The following is a 19,653-nucleotide window of genomic DNA, read 5'->3' on the forward strand; positions in this document are numbered from 1 at the left end:
TTACAATCCCAATTCTTCTCCTCTGTTACTCCTAATAACTGGGATGAGGTGCATAACACATTAGAGTCACTCAGATCCTTTCTATCTGTTTATTGTCCAAATATGTTCACCTTGGGTCCTCAGTCGGGAATCTGTGCAAGCAGCAGTAATATTAACATTTTTAATAAAGGACTTTTTTGTGTGTTTTTTTACACATCCAAAATGATACCAAGGAGGACATATTTCCCTTGTATCTCTTTTAAATATTTTAAATATTTAGCACATGTCATCTATAGCAGTACCCAGCTCCCCATGCCTTTTGTAGAAATTATTTCCCAATTACCCTTGAAAATGGCCAGAAATTTGAGTTTAAATGTGTAGTTTAAATGTGTAGGCTGCACACAGGGTTAAACAAATCTCTCACTAACCAAACTTTGACATATTCACTCATCCCTACTCATTAGCTTAAGTACAAATACAAAACTGCAAAAATAGGTGAATTGATTCCTCGTCATCCTTTCTCTGCATTCTCTTTCGCTACCCTGTAAAAGCGAAACTTTACCCATAAAAACTTGATAAAAAATAAAGTTCTTCTGCAAGGAACATACATTTCACATTAATAATTATGCTACCTAAATTAGAGTGTGTTGCCATTTTGCTGACGCCCAGAGCCCTTGAGCAGCAGTAAATCTTTAGTCTGTCAGCAGATCGTCCTCTATTTGCTTTGATATTTGACACAATGGTAAGAATAATGAACAACTGAGGCTGTGTAGAGCATTACTAGATCGACACATACACATAAGTATATAAATAGGATAGACACATTTTCTTTTATGTTTTACATACAGTAACTATACCTGCAAAAGAGCCAGCATGCAGTAATCTATCAAATCTTAATTTTCTGGCTAAAGTTCCACTTTAATATACACAGAGTTTTAATTAGTCAGAGACAGTCTGGAAGCAAACAGCTTCTGCTGTACTCTCACCTCAAAAAACAAATAATGTTTTGTGACGTAGTTCCATGGGTTCACCCTGTACTAAACACATAATGATAATGTAATAATGTTTATATAAATGGCAAAACGAAAACGTAAATTTTCAATTTAAAAACATATTAAAAACATATAAAGTTGAAAAATACAATAAAGATGACTCAAAATGATTATAGTCTCTCTTTAATCCCTTACATAATAAGATTACTTTCAAATTTTATTTCTTCATAGTTTTGCAATGCATAGTTTATTTGCACTATTTCTTCTGTATATCTAGATACCTAACTACACAGTTTGTGTAAGTAATATTCCATCGTTTCTGTGGCTGGATCACTTAATTTCAATATTCACTTTAAACAGTGAAATATTTTGCTTTGGTGATATGACTTTTAAATGGTGCATCAAATCCATAATACATATAAATGCTGAAATTAATTTGCATCTGAAGGATTAAAGAGCCATTAGCATGCTAAGATGTTTTCTGCAAAATGGCATTGAATAAATAAATGGTGTGAAGTATTTAATGCCATTTCAAGCAGAAATATTTTCCTGCAGTGATATTAAGGGTGTTTTTAGTATTTTCTAATTTCTGTTGATTAAACACAATGGAGTTTTTCTCTCCCAAGTGACCTTATCCTCATCACTAGTAGCAGTGACTTTTCACATCAACGGCAAGAAAAACTGTTCTCAATTATGGCCAACACAAATAAGTAATTGATGTTACAAGTTACTGAGCAACATTCCAAAGTCAATATACAGTATGACCTCCACTGTCAATGTATCTTGATAGAACTAAAATAAAATCAATGAAGGTATGAATTAAAGTGCTTTATCTTCCAAGCCTCAATCATATTTTTTCTTTTATTTATTGTGAAGTCCTTCTTTCTATTTTATTGTATTATAACACACTAGTTGCATTTAAACCTACAATTCCCAAAAAAAAAATGTTCTTTTCTCAGTATATTTTCCACTACAGTGCGCAATTCAGACACAAATGCATTACCTTAGCCATGCTGTTCAAATAAAAAAAATCCAACTTCATACTACAAAATCACAGACAAAAATAGTAATAATAGAACAAGTAATATGATTTAAAATGCACAGATTTCTTCTGATGGGTTACTTCGGTTCACTGCACTGTACAAATATTTTTAGTACAGTAAATAAGCCAGAATATGCATATCTGAGTTTATAATAATCAATAGTGGTCCAACAAGTTTTTATGGTCATATGGAGTCCAATGGGACACAAGAAAAACACATCTTAAAGTTAGAGTGTAATGTTTCTTTGCATTGTGCAAACAAAGTATAAATATGTTAGATTGAACATAGTAAGTTTACATTTATGGTTCTACCAGCTCACATTGTAATTTGTAATCATAAATTATAGGATATAATATTCATCTAATTGTGTTCCCCTCTAAAGTCCTAAAACCAAGATGTTCACCATCTACAGCATGGGTTATTATTAAATCAGCAAATTTGCATCGACCTTTAAGAATAAAGAGAATCTTAAATAGTGTATAATATACTTCTGCAGAGAAGTCAAGGGATGGAGACACCACTAGCACTTTTCTGCTTGTGCCATCAACATTACAGCATTACTAAATTAATACTAAACAGCAGATCAGCTAATCTCATCTCATGGCCATCTCGTGACCATACTGTAAGACTGAAAATATATAATTTTCAAATGAAATCCAATAATCTTGTATTTTCAAAGATTTAAATTAACCAATTCAGCCCCAGACCATTTTTCTGGTCAATGACCGGGCCACTTTTTGCGATTCGGCACTGCGTCGCTTTAACTAACAATTGCACGGTCGTGCGACGTGGCTCCCAAACAAAATTGGTGTCCTTTTTCCCCCACAAATAGAGCTTTCTTTTGGTGGTATTTGATCACCTAAGCGGTTTTTATTTTTTGCGCTATAAACAAAAATAGAGCGACAATTTTGAAAAAAAAAATGAATTTTTTTTACTTTTTGCTGTAATAAATATCCCCCAAAAATATATAAAATAAATATTTTTTTCCTCAGTTTAGGCCGAAACGTATTCTTCTACATATTTTTCATATAAATATGCGCAATAAGCGTTTATTGATTGGTTTGTGCAAAAGTTATAGTGTCTACAAAATAGGGGATAGTTTTATGGCATTTTTATTAATATAATTTTTTTTTACTAGTAATGGCGGTGATCTGCGATTTTTATCGGTACTGCGACCTTATGGCAGACACTTCTGTGTCTGCCATAATAAATAAAAAATCGAAATAAATGTATATTGATTGGTTTGCGCAAAAGTTATAGTGGCTACAAAATAGGGGTAGATTTATATATATATATATTTTTTTTACTAGTAATGGCGGCAATCAGTGATTTTTATCGTGACTGCGATATTGCGGCGGACACATCGGACACTTTTGACACATTTTTGGGATCATTGCCATTTTTATAGCGATCAGTGCTATAAAAATGCATTGATTACTGTAAAAATGTCACTGGCAGGGAAAGGGTTAACACTAGGGGGCGAGAAAGGGGTTAATTATGTTCCCTAGGTGTGTTCTAACTGAGGGGGGTGGGACTGACTAGGGGAAATGACAGATCGCTGTTCATACATTGTATGAACAGACGATCAGTCATTTCTCCCCCTGACAGGACCGGGAGCTGTGTGTTTATACACACAACTCCCGGTTCTCGCTCTGTAACGAGCGATCGCGGGTGCCCAGCGGTGATCGTGCCTGCCAGGTACACGCGTCGGCACCAGGGGCGAGCAGGCGGCGTGCGCGCCCCTAGTGGCTGCAATGCAAAATTACGTTATATTACATGATTTCGCGCAGCCGAGTCGACCTGCCGCCGTAAAACTGCGGCGGCTGGTCGGCTAGTGGTTAATGTCATATCAGGTAAGGGTATTGTGCCTTCTATACTCCAACTTGTTTCCTATGGATTGGTTGCTATCGGTAACATACTAAGTTATTGTTTATATTGCCTTTCAAACTATGTTTATTCAGCATTAACAAAGCATTCAACTAACAGCTTTTCTGATTATAAAAGACATATCTGCTGACAGTCCAGCATTACAGAATATTATATACATATGATTCACACAAATTAAGGGTCATTTTTTTACACTAAGCTCAGACTCTGTGATTTTATGCTTGATTAAATAGTAATTAAGCTGTAATGAAAAATATGTAGCTTGATTACAATTAATATAATTGCACAAGTCAGTTTGTATCTTCATTTTCTACATGCTGTGCTGAATTGGAATGACAATCCTTTAACTGCTTCATAAATAGAGACACCGCATGGATGACACCAATAACGATGGGAAGTGAAGGGACAAAAAAGTTTGCAAAATGAACTAAGGCTCCAAAAGAAAGGTTGCTTTTGACAGACATCATGAATATTTATTCCCCACCTTGCATTTTAAATGAATATAGATATAGACCTAGAAAAAAAATATGTTTGGCATTTCAACTCATTTGAAAGGAAAATCTATATGCATTTGTGTGCGTTATGTAGATGAAAACAGTCAGGGGTAAAGAATATACACAGGAACATTTCCATGCAACGTAGATAGTGAATCATGTTAAATTTATAATGCATCCTGTTATACCCACTTGAAAACTGTATGGAAAAACCAGACTTGCTGATGAAAAAATCACTATCAAACTGTAAAGTCAAAGAGTTGAATGTGCTATGAATGTCCTCGGGGAGAGAAGAACCACTCCACTCTTTCAGAAGAACATCACTGTCTACAGGTCCATCCCAAACCTTGAGGATATCATGTGAGACTTCAGTGTCAAAAACTATAAAGTGAAGGCTGGAAAAAAACAAGACAGTATATATAATGTTTAGTCTTGTAAATACTAAAATATGCATTGTTCTGTCTCTGGAAATATAATGTTAAACTAGCAAGCACTGAAAATAAAACAAACAAAAGCCATAAAACAATCATTCTAGTGACTTTAGTGTAGAGATAAATATAGGATTTTGATAAATATCATCTCATTCATATCCCAAATGTTACCCTTTAAAATCCAAGTAAATTCACAGAAATCAATATGCAGTCACGTAGACATTGTATTAACAGCATCTGTTTTTACAGTCCTACCTCTACTTTCTTGTTACAGCAGATGTGCAGGGTATCTAAATATGACTTTGCAGTCTAATAGCCACCAGATTTAGACCCAGTGCTCTCAGTAATAATAACTAATTAAAAGACTTGATCAGACACACACCCTCTTCCTGTGCAATATAAATATGTATAAGGACCTTTGTGATGAGGGGTGTGGCAGCTATTTGCCCAAAATAGAGCACTAAATAGGAGTAATATAAGCAGTATTTTTACTGAGAGAAAAGTCAGTAAAGTCATGCTGTGCTGTAACCATGTGAATTTTTTATCATTTTCTTCACACAAACAGAGATTTCTTTCGGTAGTATTTAATCACTGCTGTTTTTTTTATTTTTTGCCCAAAAAAATAGACCGACATTTTGAAAAAAGAAAAGGTTTTTCTTAGTTTCTGTCAGTACATTTTGTAAATAAGTAATTTTCCTCCTTCACTGATAGACGCTGATAAGGCGGCACTGATGGGCACTAATGAGGTGACACTTATGGACACTGATGAAGCGGCACTTATGGGCACTAATTAGGTGACACTGATTAGGAGGCACGAATATGCTGCACTTATGGGCACTGATAGGTGGCACTATGTGGCACTAATGAGCACTGATAAGCGGCACTGATAGGTGGTACTGGTGGACACTGATTGGCACTGATGGGCAGCACTGGTGGGCACTGATAGGCAGCACTGGTGGGCACATATAGGCCGCACTGCTGGGTGGCACTGATGGGCACTGATGGGCATTAATGGGTGGCATTGATGGGCAGCAGCGATGAGCATTGATGGGGAGCAGTGATAGCCAGCACTGACTGGCATCACTTATTGCCACTGATGGCTGGCACTTGTGGGCACTGGTTACTTCCGGTGGTGGGCACTCATTGCTAGCACTGGTGGCACTTAATTGTAATCAGGGAACTGATGATCAGTGCCCTGATTATATACCTAGATGTCCCCCTGGGAGGAGATGCCACTGATCGGCTCTCCTCTCCTCACACTATGTCAGTGTGAGGCAAGGAGTGCTGATTACCGGCATCTCCGTGTTTACATGTAACCACCTGTGATTGGACACAGCCGATCACATGTTTAAAGAGCCTCGGCTAATTACAGATATCGGGGTTGCACCATGTCCTAGCAACAAGTTGATTTCAAAGGGTCCACAAGGCATACATTGGTGACAGCAATGGCTTTTACATAAACTGCAGCAGCTGGGAATATATGTGTGTACTTGTAAAACTGCTTGTCCACTTTCGGATAAAGTTGATCAAGAATGATAATATAATAATTATAGCATCAAATCTATTTACTCAACACAATCTCATCTTTTTTTTGGCATAAAAATGACTCACTCATTTATACTTTATTTTGTATGAAACATATGCATTTAAATGAAGGCGTTTATTAACAGCTGTTAGATTTTAACGCTATATGAGACACGCATATCATTGAATTTGGTTGGGTTACAACATTTTAATGGTATAAGAGTGTTAGTGATATGTCAGGGCAGCTTTACAGTTAACTTAAAAAAATAGGATTTTTGATGTTATATTTAATAATGTTGCATAGTCATTACAAATAGTAAAATCTAAATCATTGGTCTTTATTGTGCAGTATATTTTTTAAATAACATAATATCTGTATCAAGTTTACAGAGTCCTGTACTTGACACTTCCATAAAAAAAATGTATTTTTATTATACTATTGATAAATATTTTTATACCTAGACTAAAATGCTAAGGGCGCTATGGTAAGATCAAAGTGTAGATTTACACAGAGATCAGTTTCTAATGCAATTTATAAACTATAGTGCTTAAAGCAACATCAATATTTCTTAAACCACATACTATATTTCATATCTGTACAAAATAAAACATTTTTAGTAGGTATCTTGTAACAACTATGTTACAAGATGAACAAAAGTGCTTTGTTAATGTTAGTAGCAGACTGCATCATTCATAAAAATTGTATGTATCAGTGCTGTTAACACACTGTTAGATTATTCATTTTAAAACAAGAGCAACTCTACTTCAATAAAATTGTCCCATACCAAGCATAATATAACATTTTGCTAAATATGGGTGGGTCTTTCGGAAAAAGTGTGCACCGTGTGTATCGTGTATAACACATGACAGTGCTACTGATTTTGATAAAAACAAATATACTGTCAATACATTTCTGTCTTCAGATGACAGAAATATATTGACAGTATATTTGTTTTTATCAAAATCAGTAGCGCTGTCAGGTTTATACACGGTACACATGGTGCACACTTGTTGGCCAGGGACAGTAAGGAACTGCGGTTTCTAATGAAGCTGCAGTTTCTAATGCATACTGCAAGAGGCTCACAGTGTTTAGTGAAATTAAAGTAAGCTACTTCAGTACAGGAAAGGAACTCGTACAACTGTGAAGGACTAAAGGTTCAGCTTAAACTATCAACTTAAGTAAACTTTACATAGTTCATTTGGACCAAACTGGTCCAAATGGAACTTGCAGGGGGGGCGGAGCTAGCCGGAGACCATGATGGACGCCTGAGAGCAGAGCTCCGGCATCAGCAGGCTTACAACGGCTAACAGCAGCCCATCTGAGCAGCCAAAAAGAATCCCTGCACGGCGGATTTGCTCCAGACCAGGCGCGCAGCGTCACAGGCATGACCAAGACCAAGAAACCGGGGAATCGTCCCCAGAAACTGACTGAGTTCTATCCCCTCGAGGCCAAGCATCATGGCACTGGAGCCACTTCCATGCCGTCAGCGGGATTGCGATCTCAGCCCAGTCAGCCTGGGAAATCTAACAAACGAAGCAGCCCTCCTAAGTCACCCAACTCCTCACCACCCACACCCTCTTCAGGGAGCCCTGAGAAGTCCAGATTCCGGACGGATGCACTGGATGATGAGGTGAGCCCGTTTCATAACTCAGGGGAAGACTCAAGGACACAAGAGAGCTGCCTGAATCTATTGATGTATTTCCCACCAACAACCAGCCAGTCATGGACACTGTTCTTAAGGAGATGCTGATCTCCTTGCAGAGCTCTCTGCATTGTGATATGGTATCATGTTTGCACAAGTTTGGAAGGGAGCTGGGCTCAGTTGCAGAGAGAGAGTGTCACATGTGGAGAATAAGATGGGGGAATTTTCTGTCATGATAAATGACCTGGTTGATGCGAATGATGGAAGGGAGGATGCGCTTGAAACGCTTAAAACAAAGATGGCAGACATGGAAAACAGGAGCAGGAGGAACAACATTAAGATAAGGGGTATTCTAGAAACTGTCCAGCAATCTGACTTACGTACATATGTATCTCAACTTTTTACTGCAATTCTTCCTGACATGTCGGAACTTGACTTTACTGTGGATAGAATTCACCGGTTGCCCAAACCCTCGTACCTGTCCGATATTGTACCCAGAGATGTAATATTCAGGCTTCGCTTCTATCATACTAAGGAGAGATTGATGGCAGCGTCTAGGTCAAAAGACAAGATTCCTGCGCCATACGCCAATCTGCAATTTTACGCAGACTTATCGCAGTTCACACTGCAGAAATGCAGGAATCTAAACATGATAACAAAGGCCCTCAGGAATCACAATCTTAGCTACAAGTGGGGATTCCCGACAAAACTAATTGTCACTAAAGAGGGGGTGGAATATGTGATGGACTGTGGGTCAGGCGTGGGGGATCACGCCTGACCCACAGATCCAGAATCCAGCGAAGTCCAGCCACTCCGCTCCATCTCAAGAACTGGTGACAAAATCTGCTTCAGTTAAGTTTAATAAAGTTTTTGCAAGTGTATAATTCACAGTACATGGCCACAGTGGATTTTTAGGAAGGATAAAGTAGCATTTGCATGCAGCCCCCCCCCCCATTTGTTTTTATCTCAAACATCGGACACTGTTATCGAAGATCTTTTATTCTGCCGTTTAGAAAGACCATGCCATTTTAACTAATTGTTGGCTAGTCTGTTTTGACTGTTTTCTTGTTCCCTTGTCCCTACTCAAAACCTAAGTAGTGACTGATGTTCCATAACAGGGTTTCACATTCTGTTTCAGAGATCTCTGCATGACCAACGTTATTTTTGTGAAGCATTGGACTTTGTATAGCTGTCTTAGATTAACCACTGCACTGCATCATCAACCCAAAAGCCTTTTTGTGTTTGGACCACTCCTTAGTATCACTAACTTAATGGATAAGTTGGATATTCTCTCTGATGGAGACTGTTAACAATTGTAACATGGACACACTGTATATTCACCTGGATGATTACCAGTACAATTACATGGAATTTCAATAACATGACTTGCATCCCAGCTAAAGAAACTCAATTAAACAAATGTCAACCATCAAAAAAAAAAAAAAAAAGAATTGGTGCACAGTAAATCCAAAATACCCCCGCACTCACAAAAAATATGGATATGGGCATATTATGGCATTTACCCACCTTTCTGAGGTGGAAGTCCATATGGTCCGTGTTACTCCCATAGCTCGGACTTAATTACCCCTTTTTTATTTGAGTGGCTATGAGGAACACTTTTATTCAGTTTCCATTAGTTGGGCTGTTTGGCTATGTTAGACTTTGTTGCTGTTCATTGCCAAATCTGTTGTTCTTCTCCCCAGTCGGATCGGATTGCTTCCACTTGAAGTGCTACTGGACCTTTCCAGAAGAGGACTACACAACCTTGCGTCTCCACCCGAGGCTAACGCCTCTGAAGTTTTGGTCGTCTATACTACTAACAGTAAGTTGGATCTACCCACCATATGCCACTCATTTGCTTAACACACACAAATAAATGGTGATAAAATTTATGTCCATTAATGCCAAGGGTGTCAACCACCCGGCTAAAAGGTGATCGTTATGGAAGGAAGTTCTGCATCAACACTGCAATGTTTTGTGTGTTCAAGCAACCCACTTTATGCGCCGATCCCCCCCTAAGTGCTCTCATCCTAGATTTCCACACCAATTTGCCAATGTGGATTTGAAAAAAAAAGGGGTGATGATAGCAGTCAAGTTGCCTTTAAGTTACACTCTATGGTTGCAGACCCGCAGGGCCGTTTCCTGATCCTAATTTGTGACATTGACTCTACCACATACACAGTAGCGAACATATATGCGCCAAATAGGGGACAGATTTGTTTCTTCAACAAGGTTATGAAAAAAATTGTTTATTGTATAATTGTAAAGGGGCAAAAATTAACAACATCACTTGGTCGGACCATGCCTTGATCACGCTGTCAGTAGGGAATTCTGCTAGCTGCAGTAATAAATATATCTGGAGAGCAAATCCCAGGCTGTTTTTCATGATCTGTGTCATGACTCTGGTCACCTGCTGGTGGCACTGTTCCATTCAGTAACAAGGGTGCAGTTCTGGTGGCCTCCAGCAGGTGTCGCCCAATACAGATTTGCACAGGTATTTAAGCCTGCCCTAAACTGGAGTTCAGGGCTTCAGTATTTTGCTTGTCAGCCTGTTCCCTGCCTGACCTGTTAGCTGTTGCCCACCTGTTCCTGCTTCGCTCCCTGCCCTGGACCCTGTCGCTTATTGACCCCGGCTTGTATTTTTGGACTTTGCTGCTCTCTCCTATCCTTGACCCCTGGCTTGGACCTCGGACTTGCTTGTCTTATCCCTGCATTACCTGCTTAGTGGTTTTTGGTTGCTGTGTCACGCTTGCTTTCGTTGATTGTTTTTCACGTGTGCTTTAACTTTAATAAACATATATATATTTTTCACTATCTTGGTGCCTGTTTCCGTTAGTGCAGCCCATTGACCTGTACCCAGTACTCGGATGCCTGCGTGGGCATCCCCTGACATAATACTGAAGCCCTGAACTCCAGTTTAGGGAGGGCTTAAATACCTGTGCAAATCTGTATTGGGTGACACCTGCTGGAGGCCACCAGAACTGCACCCCTGTTACTGAAGGGAACAGTGCCACCAGCAGGTGACCAGAGTCATGACACAGATCATGACACTGTTGCAGGATGGTTCAACCAAATCTAGAATTGAATAGCAGTTGAGAGAATTTTTTGTAATTAATTGTCCTTCAGTGTCGGATTCATTTGTGGTATGGAATGCCCATAAGGCATTCGTGAAAGGGATCTTGATACAACAGGGGGCGAGGAGCAAGAGGATGAGGCAGCAGCACATGACAAGTTTTATTTCTAATATAGAGTCACTCGAAAGACAAAACATAGTTAATTCATCCCCATTCCTCACGGCACAATTAACACAACTCCGTACTGAACTAAGGCTATTATTTCTTAAGGACTTTGAGAAGACCTCTAGGAGACTGCAATTAAAATATTTTACAAGTGGCAATAGAGCAGGTGAGATGCTGGCAAATAAACTTAGAGGTCAAAGGCATAAAACACAGATCCCACTCGTCTTACACCCGGTCACTAAAACCAATACCACCCACAGGCAATAGTGGACGCTTTTAGCCAATATTATGGTTCACTGTATAATCTTAAAGATGATCTCACTATACCACAACCAAATACCTCAATAATAGATACAGTCCTTCAACATATAGACCTCCCTTCGCTTTCCCCTGAGCATATAGCGGACCTAAATTCTCAGATTTCGGAGGCCAAAGTAAGGCACACACTCAAGAATCTCCCAAATAACAAATCCCCGGGACCGGATGGCTTCACGGGAGAATATTTTAAAACATTTCAGGACACACTGATCCCACATTTGGTAGACCTCTTTAACTCAGATGCTGCCTTGTCCTTTTTTCCACCAGAGATGTTGAGAGCCATGATAGTGGCATTGCCAAAACCTGGCAAAGACCCGGATATCCCCCAAAATTTTAGACCTATTTCATTTCTTAATAATGATGTTAAGATTTATGCTAAGATATTGGCCACAAGATTGGTGGATATACTGCCCGATCTGATACATATGGACCAATCTGGGTTTACAAAAGGGCGTCAGACGGCGGTGAACGTGATTCATGTGGCTAATAGACGAGGTACGCCTTCTTTGCTCCTAGCGTTGGACGCAGAGAAGGCGAGGATTCAATGGCAGTTTCTCTCGCAGGTGTTGCGTAAGTTTGGGTTTACTTGATGATTATGGCATTGTACACTCTTCCCTCTGCTCAGGTCTACATATCAGGTGCACTATCTACACTGTTTTACATAACCAATGGAACAAGGCAGGGGTGCCCTCTCTCCCCACTGATTTTTAATTTATTGATGGAACCCTTAGCTTCCTATTTACGTAACCATCCCAATATTACAGGTATTCAGGTGGGTGGGAAACAACATATCATCAGCCTATTCGCTGATGATATTATCTTAATGTTGTCAAATGTAGATGCTTCCTTGCCAGCAGTCCATCAGGCATTACATAAATTCAAGACTGTATCATATTACAAAGTTAACAAATCTAAATCGTACATATTGAATATGGGTATTTCTGCAAATACAGAGAATAGTCTTAGGCAACGATTTCCATATACGTGGAAAAAGGATGGTATCAATTATTTAGGTATTACCTTGACCCCTAAAACAGAAGACCTCCTAAGGGCCAATTTCACACCCTTCCTGGACACATTACGATCCAAACTGTCCAAACTAGCCGCAATAGAACTGTCTTGGCTAGGTAGGCTGGCAGCCTTTAAGATGCAGATACTGCCACAGGTGTTGTACCTGTTTAGGACAATACCTATTACGTTGCCAAACTCCTATTTTAAATCCATGCAATCACTGATAAACAACTACTTATGGCAGGGTAGGAGAGCAAGATGTGCGTTCAGCAAACTCATTAAACATAGAAGGGCGGGAGGGATAGGTCATGTTCATATTCAAGATTATTATTTTGCGACTGTACTGGCTCAACAGAACCTGAAAAACGATGTGAAGCCCACACACGATCATTTTAAATGCCGTTTTTTTAAAAACAACGTTTTTTTCATGCTGAAAAATGATCGTGTGTACGCGACATTAAGGTTAAAACTTAGGTAGATAAAGGGATTAACTTTCTGGAATATGTGATAGAGGGGACCCAACTTAAATCTTTCAAGCAGATACAAACTGAGTACAATTTACCCCTTTCTGAACAGTATTCCTTCATGCAAGTAGCCCACCTATGGAAGAATGCACCACGATTACTCATTTTTTTACCTGGAAAGATCTTACGGTACTTCCAAGACACCTCGGTTTCAGCTAAGGGGATATCTACCATATACACATCTCTACATAACAAATCCATATGTGAGAAATCTCAATCTATGCTGGCATGGGAGAGAGAATTAGGGGTTGAGTACACAGCCCAACACTGGGAGAGGTTGTTTCGCCTCATCTATGCTTCTACTAAGAGTACCAACTTATGGGAAATGCAGCAAAAAATAACATTCCAGTGGTACCTTACGCCATACCGGATCTCCAAAATGTATCCGGGGGCATCTCCGCTTTGCTGGAGGCTCTGCGGTGATAAGGGCACGTTGTACCATGTGTTGTGGTCATGTCCCAAGCTGCGCCTCTTATGGACTCAGATTGAAAAGCTGATAGCTGTCGTAACACGATCAAGCCACATGATATTACCAGGTATGGCAATACTCTCATTAGATCTGCACAATACACCATTACCATTTAGGACTATTACCTCACATACAGTTGTATTCAAAATTATTCAACCCCCACTGAAATTGATTGTTTTGGCCAGTTTGACATTGATTTTGATCATTCAGTCATCCTGATTACAATTAAATCAAAGAGGCACGTGTAGGTCAGACAAATATAACATAACATTTATAATGAAATAACCACAAATGTCTTTTCTGTGCTCACATCATTATCAGTTTTATTCAACCCCCAATTGACATTCAATCTTAGTACTTAGTACAACATCCTTTTACAGTTATAACAGCTTTTAAACTTGAAGCATAGCTTGACACAAGTGTCTTGCAGCGATCTACGGGTATCTTCGCCCATTCGTCATGGGCAAAAGCCTCCAGTTCAGTCACATTCTTAGGCTTGCGCACTGCAACTGCTTTCTTTAAGTCCCACCAGAGGTTCTCAATCGGATTTAAGTCTGGTGACTGCGATGGCCACTCCAAAATGTTCCAGCCTTTAATCTGCAACCATGCTCTAGTGGACTTGGAGGTATGCTTGGGATCATTGTCCTGTTGAAAGGTCCAATGTCTCCCAAGCCTCAGGTTTGTGACGGACTGCATCACATTGTCATCCAATATCTCCTGGTACTGAAGAGAATTCATGGTACCTTGCACACGCTGAAGCTTCCCTGTACCTGCTGAAGCAAAACAGCCCCAAAGCATGATTGATCCCCCGCCATGCTTCACAGTAGGCAAGGTGTTCTTTTCATCATAGGCCTTGTTCTTCCTCCTCCAAACATAGCGTTCATCCATGGGCCCAAACACTTCTAATTTTGTTTCATCAGTCCACAGAACACAATCCCAAAACTTCTGTGGTTTGTCCACATGGTTTTTGCATACTGCAGTTGAATCTTCTTATTCTTTGGAGACAGCAAGGGGGTGCGCCTGGGAGTTCTGGCATGGAGGCCTTCATTACGCAGTGTGCGCCGTATTGTCTGAGCAGAAACTTCAGTACCCACATCTGACAAATCTTTTCTCAGTTCCTCAGCAGTCACACGGGGACTTTTCTCCACTCTACGCTTCAGGTAGCGCTCAGCAGTCAAAGTCAGCATCTTCTTTCTGCCACGACCAGGTAGCGTTTCAACAGTGCCCTTTGCCTTGAATTTGAGAATGATGCTTCCTATGGTGTCTCTTGGTATGTTTAACATCTTTGCAATCTTCTTATAGCCATTGCCCTTCCTGTGAAGAGTAATCACCTCTTCTCTTGTCTTCCTGGACCATTCTCTTGACTTCACCATGTTTGTAACCACACTAGTAAATGTCTAGAAGGAGCCGAGTATCACAGTCATTTTAAAGCTGCCTGATTGGTGCTTATTAGGCTTTATTGCTGCTCCCTGACATCCACAGGTGTTTTCAATACCTGATTGAAAACACTTCAATGAACCTCTGTTCTTCAGACTGGTAGTCTTTAAGGGGTTGAATAATTGTGTAAATGAAGAATTCACAAAATAAACATTTACTACTGTATTCCAAAACCAATTGATGTCATTTTAGTTGCATATAGTTCTTTAAGAAGTCCTTGTAGGATTTCATTCTGAATACAATTACAAATGTACACTAAATTCCCTAAAACCCTTTACAGCATTGGGGGGTTGAATAATTTCGAACACAACTGTATTGTCTTGGCCACACGTCTCATTATTCTAAGACAATGGAAGTCGTCATCTGCACCCAGAGATTGATGTTAATATATTTAATCTGCTAGAGGTGACTATTTTGTAATGCATTGTCTAAATCACTTGTATTTCATGATAATCTCAATAAAAACTATTGGAATAATAAAAAATACAAAATAAACTTCCCATCCTGCTCCATGAACAAAATAGAGTTGGAAGAGTGCTCCTCAGAAATTCATAAATTGAAGATTGTGACATCATCTGCATGCATCACTGCCTCAACCAATCAGTGGAAGCCTTGTAATCATTCATTTTATATAAAGCAGCACTCAGTCCGATTCGATTTTGTTCCAGGAGTGGGATGGGAATCTTCTGCCCTAAAAGACAAAAAGCCGCGCCAAGATTAGATTAATAAAGTCCACTACTAATAAATTATTAACGATGGATAAAGTCTGTGGTTTTTAAAGCAGAGGCAGGGTTGCACTCAATGATACAAAGACACTTATTCCATATAGTGTGGCAAAACGATGTATTGATGGATGTAAATTCCTCCAACACCCAGTGACATGCATGCAGTTAGTGAGATCCTCCACCTGAAAATCAAAGCCTCTTACCAGACGGTAAGAACTCAAAGCGGATGGCTTTAGCCCAGCCTCGGCCTTTACTTTCTCCAGGGGTGACAGATCAGGAGTCCGCAGTATCACAATCAAAAGATCACAGTCGCTCCATAGGAGGAAATGTATAAAAGAAGACGCATATAGCGTAATACAGTACAGTACCGAAATTTATTAAAACAGTAGTCTACTTACATCAATGTTATTTCAAACAGTCATGTGTTAAAATTGAACAAGCCGGCCGGCAAACAGGAGCCCTTCTTCCCGAGCGTGGTGACGTCATGGGAGGCTACGTCAGTGACGTCAACACGCTCGGGAGGAAGGGCTCCTGTTTGCCGGCCGGCTTGTTCAATTTTAACACATGACTGTTTGAAATAACATTGATGTAAGTAGACTACTGTTTTAATAAATTTCGGTACTGTACTGTATTACGCTATATGCGTCTTCTTTTATACATTTCCTCCTATGGAGCGACTGTGATCTTTTGATTGTGATACTGCGGACTCCTGATCTGTCACCCCTGGAGAAAGTAAAGGCAGAGGCTGGGCTAAAGCCATCCGCTTTGAGTTCTTACCGTCTGGTAAGAGGCTTTGATTTTCAGGTGGAGGATCTCACTAACTGCATGCATGTCACTGGGTGTTGGAGGAATTTACATCCATCAATACATCGTTTTGCCACACTATATGGAATAAGTGTCTTTGTATCATTGAGTGCAACCCTGCCTCTGCTTTAAAAACCACAGACTTTATCCATCGTTAATAATTTATTAGTAGTGGACTTTATTAATCTAATCTTGGCGCGGCTTTTTGTCTTTTATGTTTATCTGTGTACTTCACACGCTAGCTGCTGCCTTGGTGATCTTTTGTGTTGTAGCGCAGTTTTTTGTTTTTCCCCTAATCTTCTGCCCTGCTGCCAGAACACAGCATTGTATACTGTATGTAGCTCATAGAACTAGTTAGTGAATAGTATTAGTAAAGAAAATATTTTGTTTGGACCAGCTTGGTTCAAGCTAACTATTTAAAATTTACCAAAGCATAGAGTTAGGCTTTAATATGCGTCTCAAAAATAACCGGAGTTGACTGTTTATGTATAATATATTGATATGATAGATAGATAGATAGATAGATAGATAGATAGATAGATAGATAGATAGATAGATAGATAGATAGATAGATAGATAGATTACCTAATAGTTTTCCCTGGATCTGCTTCAAGAATCCAAGTGCAGTGTAAGTTATTTTCATATGGTGATGGATAACCTGCAGACAGAATGCGCCCTGATGCAACAGCATAAATCCGACCTCCACACTCAGCTGCAAAAATAGCATATGCATTACAATTTTTGTTTACTGTAAATCTAAGCTATTAAAAAAAATTAACATGGTATCTTTTTAAACTTATTTTAAATTTTGGACAAATTAACAAACAATGTAATGTTTAGGAGTTCAGGCGTGTCGTGTATATACTTAAAGTGGAAGTTCACCCAAAAATAAATTTCTAATAATACCTTGAGCTGACCGGTTATTCTGCGAGGATGCTGTTTTTTTTTCATACATACCTTGTTAGCGGTGTTTCATCCCTCGGCTTCCGGGTACGATTCTAGCGGGGCTGAGCGTTCCTAGTTGATTGACGTATATACGGCGCCTGCGCAATGACGTTCGGCTTCTTTCGGAAAGTTGTGACACGCAGTATGCGGCGGTCGGAGGAACGTCAATCAACTAGGAATGCCCAGCCCCGCTAGAATCGTACCCGGAAGCCGAGGGATGAAACACCGCTAACAAGGTATGTATGAAAAAAAACAAAAAAAACAGCATCCTCGCAGTATAACCGGTCAGCTCAAGGTATTATTAGAAATGTATTTTTGGGTGAACTTCCACTTTAAGCGATGAGGTTGATTTACTAAAGGAGTACAGTGGGTTTCATTTATGAAAGGAATAAGGACTGTTTACCTAGCAAAGTGACTTTGTACTTAGCTTAGTCAAAAAGATGAAGCTGTGTTTACTAAATCATCCATTCATGTGAAAGACAAAATCTTTTTTTTTTTTTTTATTCCCTTGCACATGTAGGGTACTCAAAGTAAACAAAGCTTCACTAAGTTTACTTGGTTAAGTGAACATTCACTTTGAATCCTGGACGTACACTGTCCCAAGTAAACATTAATGTTGCTAAGTAACCAGTTTCAAATACTTCTAGCAAATCAACATCAGGGTGTTCATTGCAAAGTGAATATTACATAGCTTAACCACTTTAGACCCGGATGGATTTACCCTCTTCCTGACCAGAGCACTTTTTGCGATACGGCACTGCGTCGCTTTAGCTGACATCATGCAACGTTGTTCCCAAACAAAATTGACATTCTTTTTTTCTGCACAAATATAGATTTCTTTTGGTGGTATTTGATCACCTCTGCGGTTTTTATTTTTTGCGCTATCAACCAAAAAAAGCAACAATTGTGAAAAAAGCTATATTTTTTACTTTTTGCTATAATAAATTTCCCCCAAAAAATATTTATATTTTTTTTTCCCACAGTTTAGGCTAATATGTATTTTTCCACATATTTTTGGTAAAAAAAAGTGTATATTTATTGGTTTGCACAAAATTTATAGCGCCTACAAAATAGGGGATAGATTTATGGCATTTTTATTATAATTTTTTTACTAGTAATGGCAGCAATCCGTGATTTTTATTGGGACCGAGATATTATGGCAGACACATTGGACACTTTTGACACTACCTTGGGACCATTGACATTTATACAGCGATCAGAGCTACAAATAGCCACTGATTTCTGTATAAATGACACTGGCAGGGAAGGGGCTAAACCCTAGGGGACGATCAAGGGGTTAAATGTGTTCCCTCACTGAGTTTTCCCTTTAGGGGGATTGACTCACTACAACATGACAGAGATCACTGCTCCCAATGACAGGGAGCAGTAGATCCCTGTCAGGTTGCTAGGCAGAACAGGGAAATGCCTTGTTTACATAGGCACCTCCTCCCCGTTCTGCCTGTCCCCGCCGCAATCACGGGCCACCGGTGAACATCAAGCTCACGGGACCCGTGGGCACTTGATAGGCGGCAAATTCAAAAGGACGTATAGGTACGCCCATTTGCCTGCCCGTGCCATTGTGCCAACGTAAATCGGTGTGCGGTGGTCAGCAAGTGAATAACACTATTAATAACATGTTACATGCGATACCCATATTCAGGGTGTAACATGTAACATGTTACTAAAGCACTTGCCCACACCCCCACACAATCCCTCATTGTGACAGCAGGCAGGGGATCCTCTCCCTGCACCTGCTGTCACAATTTGAAAACAGCTTACCCATGCTCCACCCATGTGGCTACCTCATTCATTTACAGGCAGTTGATCCTGATGAAGCGGATGATGCATGAAACACATTGACCTTCTCAGAAGATTTAATGCGCTTATCTCTGTAATGTATTTCACAGACAACATGTGCTTTTGTATTGTATGTAATGAAAATAGTTTTTATACAAACGCATTCATTTACAGTTTCCCATGAATTAATAGACTACAAGTATCCTCTTCCATTGTGGCAGATGGCTTGTAGTTCTCAATGAACTTTGGGGGCTTTGGTAAGTGCTCTCACAGTTCATTGTATCCTCCTGCTCTTCAGAAACTGTATGCTCATATGGGGGTATGGTCAGACAGATGGCTGAGAGTCTGCAGGATCCTGGCATTGCATCCGTGATCTCCTGATCATGGGTGT

General features: G+C 39.6%; 1 protein-coding gene across 1 annotated transcript in view; it reads right to left on the reverse strand.

Moving 5' to 3' along the window:
- CSMD1 (CUB and Sushi multiple domains 1) overlaps nt 1–19,653 on the reverse strand; it is an 833,985-nt gene that overhangs the window by 441,840 nt on the left and 372,492 nt on the right. The window contains exons 20-21 of the mRNA XM_040349812.1: nt 17,106–17,232; nt 4,588–4,790 (exon numbers count right to left, since the gene is read on the reverse strand). Coding sequence (XP_040205746.1) covers nt 4,588–4,790; nt 17,106–17,232 — 330 coding nt within the window. The remainder of the gene's footprint in view (nt 1–4,587; nt 4,791–17,105; nt 17,233–19,653) is intronic.

This window comes from Rana temporaria, chromosome 4 (genome assembly GCF_905171775.1).
Source record: "Rana temporaria chromosome 4, aRanTem1.1, whole genome shotgun sequence".
Taxonomy (NCBI): Eukaryota; Metazoa; Chordata; class Amphibia; order Anura; family Ranidae; genus Rana; species Rana temporaria.